The sequence below is a fragment of the Eutrigla gurnardus genome, assembly GCF_963514095.1.
Source record: "Eutrigla gurnardus genome assembly, chromosome: 9".
Taxonomy (NCBI): domain Eukaryota; kingdom Metazoa; phylum Chordata; class Actinopteri; order Perciformes; family Triglidae; genus Eutrigla; species Eutrigla gurnardus.
In genome coordinates this window covers 19825778-19838125 of record NC_139923.1, presented here as the reverse complement: position 1 = coordinate 19838125, position 12348 = coordinate 19825778, and the positions used below count along the sequence as shown (strand labels likewise).

Below are 12348 nucleotides of genomic sequence, written 5' to 3'. Positions count from 1 at the left end.
AAATCGGGCTGTTTATCTATTCTCAGTGTGCATCAAGAACAAGCCCGGTCCACTAACCGTGTCCTCTCCTAAAGGCTAGCATGACTGAGATCACTGTCTGTAGAGTGCCTCTCCCTTTCCATGGGGACACATCATTGTTGCCAAAACCATGTGACTTACCCAGTTGCCATGCCCTAAGGTGTAGCCTGTTAACTTAGGTGTGGTTAGACAAATGTTTATGGGGAGTGGGAATTAGTGATTATGGATTATGAAACTGAAAATACAATCTATATCTGAAAAACCATCGTATGTATTCTGCAGAGTTAAATAGAGCAGCTCCAAGTTGTACATTTTGAACTTGGTGACACCACAGAGGAGTACTTCCTTTATTCATTCAGTAGAATTTAAGTTGCATCTTTTAGGGAGAAGGAAGTGGCTTCTCATACCACTCCACTGACTGGTCAAGATATTGGAATAGCAATGCAGTGAGGGAAAGGGGAGTGTGGTGGGAGAGGCATATGCGGAGCAGATTTCTCATGGACCGAAACACAGTCACACTGAAGACTTTTGACCCAGGCCCCCCGAAAACCTCCTTCCTCTGGAAAGAATGTGGCTTCGTCTCTCCTCCCCCTTTCCCCCTCCCCTCCCCTCCCCTCTCGCCCTCTCTCCCACGACACTGTGAGGAGGAACCGTCTCTCTTACATGATCTGTGCTGTCGGCTGGAATTGAATTTCCATATGTACACTGTGTCCCATGTACTGTTACAAAACATGCTCTGTAATGAAGAAGGCTCCAATTGTTCCAATGTGTGCATTTAACAAAGGGAATTTCTGGACCAAAAAAATTCACATTCCATGTTGAGAATGTTGGGACGAGCCTGTAGACTATATTCTGTTAGAAAGAAAAATCAGGGACCGGGGCCATAACACATGTAGAATATTTTTATTTGCACAAGCAAGACACTACATGGGTTAAAACATTTCAATTGTCTTATTAGAATACAATAAAGATAAGGAATATTACAAAGTCCAAACAGTTATGTTAAGGCATAAATCTTTATTGGATCCTGATAGCTGTATGCATATACTGTCTCCAACTTTGGTTGCATTGCTTCTGTCCCTTGCCTTGTCATTTTGCATTCACTTATGGAGTGCTGGAGACTCACATACTCGCTCCTAGCTTTCTCTTTGTACTCCGTCAACATGAACGTTCATCCCTTTAACCTTTTTCTGTGGGCCGTTATTATATAGCAATGGCTTCTTTCATTTAAATTCTTGCTTGGGTGAATTTGCGTCGAGGAAGACCGTCGTTGCACAGCAATGCATTTAAGTACACTCATAACCCCTGTGTTGTAAAAGCCCCACCAAAACAGATTCTCTTTTGGTACATTTGGTTCATTTCGACAGAAATAGCCCTTTGGCCTTTATTAGGCCACTTAAGTGAGAAAAAAACATTGCATTTGTGATTCTTTCATTATTCATGTAAGGGGTTAAGAGGTTTTCACAGAAAAATGTCCATTTATATCTGAAATGAATCCTGAATCCATGGTTTCACATCAGCTCGGTGGAAGCGCTCAAGCCATCGGGGATCTTGACATCGGTGGTAAGGAGGTCAGAGACAAGGTCGTTTCCTTTCAGCTCTAAGCTCTTCAGCAGTCCACAAACACTTTCTTCGTTGGTATCATTCAGAAGCTGCTCCAAATTCCCTGCATCCTCTACCTCCACCAGCATCTCCGGCTCATTTGTGGAAATCACAGAAATCTCAGCCACCGGGATGTCTGAGGGCTCGTCTGCATCGACTGGGGCAGTGACTGGAGCTGGGCAGGCGGGAATGTCAATAGGTTCGGGAGTTACGTCGGGGACACCGAGGTCAATCAAAGGGGATGGACAAATCACTGGCTCAGGGAGGGACTCTTGGCTAAGCAGGTCTATCTTCTCCTCCATAGCCTCAGCTGGGGTTGGTACTGACTCTGTGATGGGTTCAGGGACCGACTCAACTTCTGCCACTGCATCAGGAACAAGCTCAGGTTCGGGGACAGGCTCTGGTTCTGGAATAACCTCAGGTTCAGGAACAGGCTCTGGTTCTGGGACAACCTCAGGTTCGGGGACAGGCTCTGGGACAACCTCAGGTTCAGGGACAGGCTCTGGTTCTGGAACAACCTCGGGTTCGGGAACAGGCTCTGGTTCTGGAGCAGGCTCTGGTGCTGGCTCTGGAGCAAGCTGAGCCTCAGCAACAGGGGCTGGGATTTCCTTTGGTTCAGCATCAGTTAGTGGGTCTGGGGCAGCAGGAGCCTCTAACACTTGACACTCCGCCACACATTCTTCATTGGGCAAACACACCTTCTGTGTCACTGGCTCCCCCATCACCACTTCTAGATTCTCCGCCTCCACGGCCTCCTCGGCCTGTGCCTTCCCATCGTCTTCAGCTGGTTGTGGAGCTGCTGGCTCCGCTGCCGTCTTCTGCTCGGTGACAGCACTTTCAGCACTGTTGACTGGGGTGTCTCGCGCTCTGCCGAACCGGTTTCCCATGATTAACCTGTACAGAGATAATAAGAATTTAATTATTTCAAAAATAATTAAATCAAAGTCAAATTCTATTCTTTGCATCAGTGATTCTCAAAGTATAGCCCGAGGCACTGTCAGGGGGGCTTGGGAAATAAGCGTGCATTAATTACAAAATGACGCCACATCGTTAAAAAGTTCATATCTAAAGATGGGGACTATTTGCACCAATAGAACAAGGGTACTGTATATTTGGGCCAATAGACTGATATGATTGTGACGCACCCATACCTTGGAGCACCTATGGAAAGTCAATTTTAAGCATCAGAATTTATTATCAGTCTCGCTTCGGTTCATTTTCTAAAAAGGTTTTAAGTTCAATAATTTGGGGAAAAAATGATGAAATGTCTTTCTATTACTAGGAAACCGGTCTGGGGTGTTTGGGTTGCCAAGTTTTAGACAACAAATAGTTTCAATAGCAAGTGTATCAATGGTAGAAAGCTGCTTTATCTAAGTTTGTTAGGATAAAGAGGAAGTCCTTGGAAATATTCCTCTCATGTAGAGAGCCCCAACAAGTCAAAGGCAGAGAACTCCTGCAAAAAGTAAATTCAAACTTTTATTCAGCTCATAACATGACAGCTTTTCTTCCATTTCCACCATTACGCAATTGGTCGAGGTTTCAAAAGCGACAAAAAAAAAGTAAAGACGAACTAGCCGATACTTGTCAGGATTCACTTAACTGGTTGGGCAAAACTCGATCCCAGCGTGCGTTATGGTACATTGTGTTCCCTTGCACCTTTTCCCGGCTGCATGTACAACATGTACTATATCGTGTCAGGATTGGAGTGCGTCTATGGGGGATGTTTCTGGAGTGCCCAAATCAGATTTTAAAGCATTTGTTTGATTTCTTGATCGCCTGCTTGACACTGCATGTCTTAACGCCACTAGAAACCACATCTGGGGCGCGTTTAGACGCGTATTAAAAACGTCCGCCAATTAATAATCACGTTACACCCGCCAGATAATCAACATTATAGTTTATGATTTCCATTTTTTTTTGCACGATCTCCTTATTCTGTAAAACAACCACACCTCGGTCCAGTTGTGCCGCCTATCAGAACCGCGTTACCACATGCACGTCAAATTATTTCATATGTAATATAAGCATGACATGACAGCCCACGTACACGCATTAACACAAACAACATGCGCGTGCTAATTGCAATTAATTGTTGGTCAAAGAAAAGCGAACAAAGAAAGCCATGCAGTTGACCCCGCCTCCCTCGTGCTGAACAAACTTAAAAAGAGATTTACAAAATGTACATGAAATGAAACCCGCTCCGGTCCTAACACGAGGTGAGAAACAGCAACCCACCTTTTGAGTCTTTTTTGTTTGTTTGTTTGTTGCGCTGCGGGAAAAGTAGACGACGTTGCAGACGATCTCGTACTCCCAACTTGGAGAAGACCGCACGTCAAACTGACTGACTGTCTGTCGTCGCGTGCACCAGCGGGGTAGTCTTCTGGAAAAAAAAAAAAAAAAAAAAGGAAAAAACGCTGCGGCGCGCCGTGCGCGTTCACGGTTTATATGCGCGTGCCGTACACCAACCCATGGGCACTGCACTTCCTAGAAGCTACAGTGCAACACATGGAAGAAGCCCAGACCAGGTTACATTAAACTACTCATTTGTCGAACTAAATATCAAGCCACGAATGCGTTTTTATTATTGCACGTGTCATGTCTCAGCATGGTCACACATCTGGCCACAGACCCTGAGATACAAATGAACACTCTCCCAGCGGTGGTCATCCTGGGTTTGTCCATTCAGACAGAGCAGCACTCTGATTTTCATGGTCTGCAAGCTTGCAAGCTTCCTCATCCTGAATCTAGGTGTTTTCTTCGGTACCATGTCACATGTGAGCTGGCAATAGATGACTATCAGGTGTGGATGTGCAAGTTGAGCTGGTTATGTCAACACTGGTGACGTGTGTGTGAAGGAATGGGCTTGTGTGGCAAATAACTTATGTATTTTTTTGCTTTGTTTTTATTATAACATTGATGCTGTTTTTGCAGGTTTTACCTGCACATTGTTTATTGTGAAGCACTTTGTGATATTAAATGCGAAAAGCGCTCTATAAATACATTTTACTTACTTTACTTACTTATGTCTAACTGAGAGTATGGATCCCAAATTTTCTCAAAATATTGACTTGGTATCTAAAACAATATTTTTGAGAAAGTTCTTGGTTATGTTTTCTCAAAACAGTGCCTTAATATTTGCTTTGGGGCACAAGCTGTCAAGAGTGTTGATGACAGATTCAATAATACACCTGTTAACCTTCTGTGGAATAGACTGGAACACACTGTTATTGTTTCTGTGCGCTGTTACAGTGTTTTTAAAAACAGGTTTGTGAAAGCGATGGCTTAGTGTGTGAACACATAACTCACAAAAAGAAAGGATTTCTCTGATATGCACAACCGTGTAAAAAGGTAGTGAACTAAGAGTCAGTGCTGACGGTTGCTGCAGTGCACATAGAAGTTTTCACAACGCTTATTCAAGAACAAAGAAATGTACAAATAACTGCTTCTTCATCATTTAAAAACATTCTAGTTCACTGTTAATCTGCTCACTATCTAACATCTAACGAACATGAGTTTCCATTCAAGGATAAAGGTATAGTCCAGTTCATTATCAATGTAATGCTTTAGGTATCAAGAGACTATCTGGAGCTGCTTCACTGACAAGAAAAATATCTTTGTTTGTCCTCATACAAAAAGGCCACAAGTGCAGATAATATAGTTCCCAGTGGAAGCACATGTCTTCTGATTGGAACGTATGTCTCTAACCCCTAAAAGTCTGGTTGAACTCTCACTATCAAAGGATCCGCTCGATCCCTTATCTCAACATCAAAAGTCTCCCCGCCCCCGCAGACCGTTAAATCAGACAATATAGTGTGATGTAAAAGATATAGCGGCTTCATTTAGACTGAATGGACCTCAGACTTGATGAAGCCACACTGAGAGATGCTTAGTGTATCACCAATATGGGGTTTTAGATGCCGTCATTATAGAGTACACACTGGCATTTTGTTGGATAATTTGTATCAGTCTATGGAGATGTGCCAAATTTTTTAACATCCCAGTGACATCAATTAAAGGATTAGTTCTCCAATATGTAGCTTCATTCACAAGGACTGTCTGGTGAAAAATGGATCATTCAAAAAACATTTAATGCAAACACTTCAAGGCTCACTGTAAACATCTCAGCAGTATTTTGATAAAGTTCATCATCACGTGAAAAAGATTTCTCGCACGAGCCGTAAGGCATCATCCTCTGCCGCTGCCTTGGCCGGCACGTGTGAGAGCTCCCCTTTTTCCTCCAGTCCAGGATTCACGAGACCACTGTGATCTCGTAATGGTCCTGCCATCTGACCCTCTGGTCCCTGATGCTGCAGACTCTTAGTGTCCTCCTCTGTAATGTCCAGGTCTGTTTCTGAAACGTACGTGGTCTCCGTGGCATCGCCACAGTCTGGGGACTCGTCCTCTGAAGTCACCGGCTTTGCTGTCGTCTTTGAAGTGGCAGGGTCCGCCCTCACTTTCACTCTGGTGTCTACTGCTTTGGCTTCAACCTGTTTGGCGTCATTCACAGAAACACAGGAAATACCTTGCATTTTACAACCACTATAAAAAAAACCTTTGACCTTTGATTGTCACACACAATCTTAAAGTCCTGAACACTATTGCCATTCTTGTCATTTTTATATTTTATTAATTAGTAAGTGAATTTCAACTTCACTTCCAAACGTTGAAAAAGAGAGAAAAGGCGTCACCTTGTGGTGAGACAGGAGAGCTGCGTCCTCGTTGGTAAGATATGAAACAGCTGCCTCGACCAGCTCTTTCTCGTTCATACAGTAGAAAGCAGCGCTGAAAATACACAAGTGCGTAATTGTTAGTCAACATTACTTCAGGAAATGTAGCTCAAGTATAAAACCAAGGCTTTTGGTCTTTTTACGACAACTACCGTGCGGTTTTCCGTTTTCTCCCGCTCCTCTGCGGCTCTTTCTCTTTTACTCTCTCTTCCTTCTTCGCCATCCACGACGGCAGCGCCCGGTGTCTCTCTGACATGTCGGCATATTATAAAAGTGTATTTGTTGCCTACGTCTGTACAGAGCTTCAGTGTTACCGGTTTAATAGGAAACAAAAACATGGGGGGGTTGCGTTTCTTAGAATCACGTGACCGCGACACTGAGTGGGGATTTAGCGCCACTTAGCGGACAAACACATTAATGCGCCACAGGAATACATTTAAAAAACACCGTCCTACCTCACAGTGTTTCCCCGTTTTTATACACAAAAATAGTTTGCAACTTTGCCCACAAATCTAAAAACTTGAAGCTCGTGTATCAGCATGACAAGATGCAACACTCTGATTGCCAATTAGTCTCACTCATCATGTTGCAACTGTGCAAACTCAATTGGAAGGAACACTTCAATCATGTGTCGGAGTATAAAAGGGGCCTCAAGTGACTTGTACAGGTGTTTGTCAAAAAGATGGGGCAGCAAGAACACAGAGGAAGAGTGTGAGAGTAAGAGGAGGCCACGCAGGCCGTCGAGGAGGAGGAAGAGGACGGCAAATGTGAGCCAATATTTATTTATTTATTAAATTGGTGGACCATGTAATCAAACGTGGCCTAAACATGAAGCTGGGCAGAGAATCCAGTCGAATGTGAGCCACTTCACAGTAGCATCAGTTATCCGGGCCTTTACAGAAGAGGATAGGTGAGTAACCACTTGAGTTGTTTTACAGTACTAATGTTTAGTCTTACATTTACACAGATTTACTGTCACATGTGCATCCTATAATGTGTTGTAATGCTTTTCACAGAACTGAAAGACGGCCAGCAAGAGGTGGCAGAGGCCGTGAATTCACAGACGAACAAGAATCCAACATAATCAACATGGTTTTGGAAAATCAAAGGTCACCCTGAGGGAAATCAGAGTCCTGGAAGACAAACGTCCACTTCACAAACATGGACCAGCTCAGCTTGTCCACAATCGAGCCAGCTGGAACGGATATATCGCTGAGCGCTGAACTCTGACTGAGTGAAGGAGCCACGATGCCAATATGTGTGCATGTGAGTCCGGCATCCTCTCAGCACTCTGTATAGACATGTCACCATGCACCTCGGTGTTCCTGCCGTTTGTCTGATATGGTCGTTCTCCCAAAGTCTGATCATCCACATTCACGTCACGTTTTTTGTTCAGTCTCAGCACATTTGCTGTTACGTGTTACTGTTTGCATTATTCTGAGAACATTTTTATGGACGTAACACTTCCTGAAAATCTTTAACTCATTTTTATATTTAATATAGTATTATTAGATTAGATTGTATTTATATAATAGTTGTTTGATGGCTTTTCTAACATTTTTTAAATGCATTCTGGGTATGTATAGACAGTGACATAGGGATGCATGATAGCTTCTTGAACTGTGTGCCTTATTCCGAATGGCCAACAGCAGATAAGCCATGCTTGTCTCGTCTCATCACACATGTCTTGTCCTTTTCTCTCCTTCCTCCTCTATCTGTCCTTTTATCACCCTCTTTCAATCTCTGATGTTCCAAACAAACCTTGATCAGACTCTCACTTTCTGTCACTTTGTTTCAAAGCTGCCTTCTCCCACAGGCCTTTTAATTACGTCTCTAAAGCCCCTTCCTAAGTGCTTAGGACTTGATTGCAAAGACCGGCTTTGTATATTTGACTAAATTAAAAAGTGTGGAAAAAAAAAAACTGGAGGCAAAGAGCATGTTAACAGCCAGATGCACACACAATGTAATTTTCCCTGAAGCTTTCAAGTTCAGCGCATTTTAGGAACGACTTGTAATCAGAGGGCTGAACTCCTCTCAAATGAAAAGAAAATCTTCCCCCATATTATTATTATTATTTACAACAGATGTCAACAGAGGCATGTTTTGAAAATAACTTACTGACCTATTTTGTCACAGTATATTTTTCCCCCAGTGAAACACACAACCTTTGCAATGATATCCATCATTTGTTAATGGCATGACTCATCTGTTTGTTACCTGAAACCAAATTAAAAATAAAATTATATCACCATTACCATCATTGTTAAACAATAATTAAATAAATTCTGAAAAATGTTTTTTGCATAAAAAGAATGTGAAGTGGCATTGAACCCATCCTCCTCCCGGCTTGCTGCCACATCCACAGATCAGACCATGCTAAGAAGATTTCTGCGTGCTGATGGAGTAAAGCTTGTCACCGCTTTACTTGCTGTTGAATTTGTGGGTCGAACACGGCGAAAAATGTCTGCTGAACTTACTGACACGACAGGATCAGCGCTGTTTTGTTTGAATTTATTAAGTTGAATATTGTTATGAGCCTAATTCCATAGAATATTAAGACTTGCAGAACACACTGAGCCATAAATACATTATGTGTATTTTTTTATGAGAAGCTATTGAGAAGAAAGTTGAATTGGTCACTAATACAATTCAATAATTTTCCCTTTTATCTTATCCTTTCCAGAGGGCTCCTCTTCGTTTCCTTTCTGACTCTGAGGGCCCTAATTGGTGAGAACCAGACTAATCTTCTAGTTGTCTTCTTAGGCTTAACCCTGCTTTGAGTAAAGGTCATTACCATTGGCCATCTGTCCTAGAAACGCTTGTTGTGATTGGCCATATGGCATAAGAGAGCAAGATTTAGGAAAATCTGAATCTTTAAATTGAATGAAGAGATTCCTCTGGTCAAGAAGGGACTGATGTCATCTGTTGTTAGAGACATGAAATCACCATCATGAATATGAGTCTGAGGAAGAGACGACTGGAGCTACTACTGGGCAGATTTATTTGTTTTAAATCTGTTTCATTATAAGGTCATATTTTAGGCTGTTTCTATTTGTAAAGAAATCTCAGGAAATGCAGTTCAAGATTATCTGTTGTTGACGTGAAAGTCTTGAATAATTTAGTCTAATGAGGTGAACTGTTTAACGGTAACTCCATGGCAGCAACCATTGAGCATTAAATAAATGACCCAAAGACACGAGACTGGAAAGTGAAATGGGGTGTTAGTTTTCTCATATATTTAATAATGACCCAAACTTCAAGACGTTCTTTTTCGCATTGGGTTGTTTTGATGGCTTATAGTATCGTCGTTTTCTTGACATTCAAATGAGATAATTTTTCTTCCCTTTCTTGCTCCATCTAATCTGTTGCCAGACAGGAATGGAGTTTAGCGTCAGCTCTTCCTCCTCCATGATATTGCATATGTCTAAATCTGTCCAGAAATAGGATATTTGTGTCAGCTCAGTGACCGGGGGGCTCCTGGCCTTGAACTTTAAGCTGACTATTATGTAAGGAATCATCCATGGGGATGATTACATTTCAAGTCAGATTTCAGATCGTGTTTATCTTTAAAGAAAAAGTGAATTATGCTGTAGGTACACCGAAGGAAAAGGCCACCATTGCTCCACTCAATAACCTGTTTTTGTCTCCTCAGCTAAGTGAAGGATTTAACACAGTGGGCCGTGCATGAGGGTGATTACATGTGACATAATCTACAGTTGTAGCATCGGATGCCCATGGCGCCAGCAAAGGCAATAAAGTCTGTTGTGCTCACATAAACGCACACAAATCAATGGTGATGAATGAGAAGTCCCTGGGATGCAGTAATCTGTTCCACCCTATTAAACTTGGGACTTGTAGGCTACTGTGGTTCCTCATCAGCAGTAATAGGCCAAATCCACAGGGATTTCCTGCCAATCACAGCCTCTTGGTATCTTAATGACTTTTTCCTAGGAAGCTGATAAAAGTGCTTTTCATCTAAATGTGATAATCTGTTGTGTTTTTACTGCACCGAGCAGATCCAGCAACACCAGCAAGCATTCAGCATGAACACAGTGCATTTGCTACTGGAAATGATTATTATAAAGAAGCCACTGGGACATCTTATGTTGTTATTGTTGCTGTTGAACTGTCCCTGACTTGTAAAGATGACCCTTTTCTTGAAAGTTTGTTATTTTAGAGACAACAGACATGCATTCATTTCACGATAGGAACAAAAAAAAGAGAGAACGGAGAGAGTGGAAGTGGATTTCAGCCAGTAATGTCACCTGGCTCACTCGACTGTAGACTCTGCCAAATTAAAGTTGTTAATTTGATCCCCAAGCACACGCTAATAAGAGCAATCAATTGCCTGGTTAAGACTCCAATCAAAATGCTAATTACAATCCTGGGCAGTTTGGGATTCATTATCCTACTTTAGTTCCACTTTTCTGTCTGCGGTTTGTGTTATTTGACGGGTGAGAGCAAAAACAACCTCACAAACACAGTCCATATTTCGCTGTCCCAGAGATTTGGTTGAGATGAGATGAAATGTTTTGCATAATTTCCTACAAAGCCGCAGTTGCTTTTTTTATTAAGTACAAGAAGAAAGAAGAATAACATGCACAACTTGTTTATGTGGAATATAAGGCTTAATATAAGGAGTCCACACACACACACACACACACACACACACACACACACACACACACACACACACACACACACACACACACACACACACACACACACACACACACACACACACACACAGCACATTGAAGACTTGTTTTACAAACCACTTTATTCAGGAGATGTTTGCTGTGACGTGCAGAGAAATGAAAGGCCTCAAGGACACCTCGGGACCTGCAGATTAATTTTTATATTCGTATTATGTTTCTTAATCTTATTCCTTCTGCCAAATAAACTGAACTACATGACATCTCTTTACAAAAGCTTTACCATAACAGCTACTTACAGGGGATTCAAAGAAAACATTAAGTTTAAAATGTTTGAGTTCACTGTAACACAGCACGTTCCCTTCAGGAGCAGCAGCATCACAGATAGAGATTTCCCCCCCCTTTGTTCCACTTTGATCCCTGTCTATCTCAACCCCCCCTTAAACCTCTGCTTTCTAGGTCCCTGATTGCTTCAGAAGAAGCAGGCAGGCACCGGCATGGTTGTCATGGCAACAGATGCAGATTTTTGCACCTTTTGATGTGCTCTAAACAAAGGTGTGTCAGTTTTCCAGTGTGCACGTATGCTCATTATGAAAAGACCGGAGGAATGACAGTCAGATGCACAGAAAGGAAACAAACGGTGATGGTTCTCCGGCATGTGGTCATCGTTAACAGCTGATTCTTGTTTTCTCACTGCAGTTCAAAGGTCACACAGCTCAGGATGTGCTGCAGCATTCCTTCCGAACCAAACTCACCCCAGAAAATGAATGATTCAGTCATCTGAAACTTTACACTTTCACACTTTGCCAATCGCAAGGAAATATTGTCGTCTTTAAGCACAGGAGATGATGCAACTTGATGGTTGTGCATATACTGTACAGGGTGAGTGTGTTCATCTCCTGCCAAATAAATCCACCTCGAGGTTGTTACCGCGGAAGCAAAACTGGTCCCACGTTACTGAATAATGATGACTTTGGAGACTCTACGGCCCCTGGGCTTTCTAATAGAATGAGTTACTTTGTGCTCATGGTTGTTTGTGAAGTTTGGCTGCTGCCGTTATTCTCCTGCCAGACTTCTATTTGTTTTTGCAAGTTTTATGTGAGAAAACTGAAATTCAAAGGAGCAGGAAAAGAAGTAAGATCATCAGAATAAATAACTTGGAACACACTTGGAAAGGAATCACTCATCATATCTACTGATTGGATGAGCAGTGGTTTAAAGTTTGGATTTTTAGAGTATACTTTATTTTCACTTATACATTTCAGAGGGAAATATTCTATTTTTTTAACCTAAATACTGATGACAGTAGCTAAGATTTTACATGTGATCATTTAAGCCTATGCTTC

General features: G+C 42.1%; 2 protein-coding genes across 2 annotated transcripts; both read right to left on the bottom strand.

Annotated features, from left to right (window-relative positions):
- Positions 1–905: 905 nt before the first annotated feature.
- LOC311018529 (uncharacterized protein) lies at positions 906–2507 on the bottom strand (the record flags this gene model as incomplete). Its single annotated transcript, XM_084017534.1, has 2 exons — positions 906–2072; positions 2139–2507. 2 exons carry the CDS (start codon positions 2505–2507, stop codon positions 1530–1532), a joined length of 912 nt encoding a protein of 303 aa, XP_083873660.1. The 3' UTR covers positions 906–1529.
- Positions 2508–4684: 2177 nt separating this feature from the next.
- Positions 4685–6676, bottom strand: LOC311018929 (uncharacterized protein). Its single transcript, XM_084018050.1, has 3 exons — positions 6500–6676; positions 6309–6402; positions 4685–6107 (listed from the first exon to the last, which is right to left on the bottom strand). The coding sequence occupies exons 1-3, from the start codon at positions 6601–6603 to the stop codon at positions 5769–5771; spliced, it is 537 nt and encodes a 178-aa protein (XP_083874176.1). The 5' UTR covers positions 6604–6676; the 3' UTR covers positions 4685–5768.
- Between the last annotated feature and the right edge of the window lie 5672 nt (positions 6677–12348).

What these genes read in the sequence shown, in the direction of transcription:
- LOC311018929 (XM_084018050.1), bottom strand. Translation starts at nt 6,603, where the DNA reads ATGTCAGAGAGACACCGGGCGCTGCCGTCGTGGATGGCGAAGAAGGAA. An exon ending in AGAAAACGGAAAACCGCACG is followed by an intron (nt 6,403 to 6,499) that starts GTAGTTGTCGTA and finishes GTGTATTTTCAG; the next exon opens with CGCTGCTTTCTACTGTATGA. An exon ending in CTCTCCTGTCTCACCACAAG is followed by an intron (nt 6,108 to 6,308) that starts GTGACGCCTTTT and finishes GACGCCAAACAG; the next exon opens with GTTGAAGCCAAAGCAGTAGA.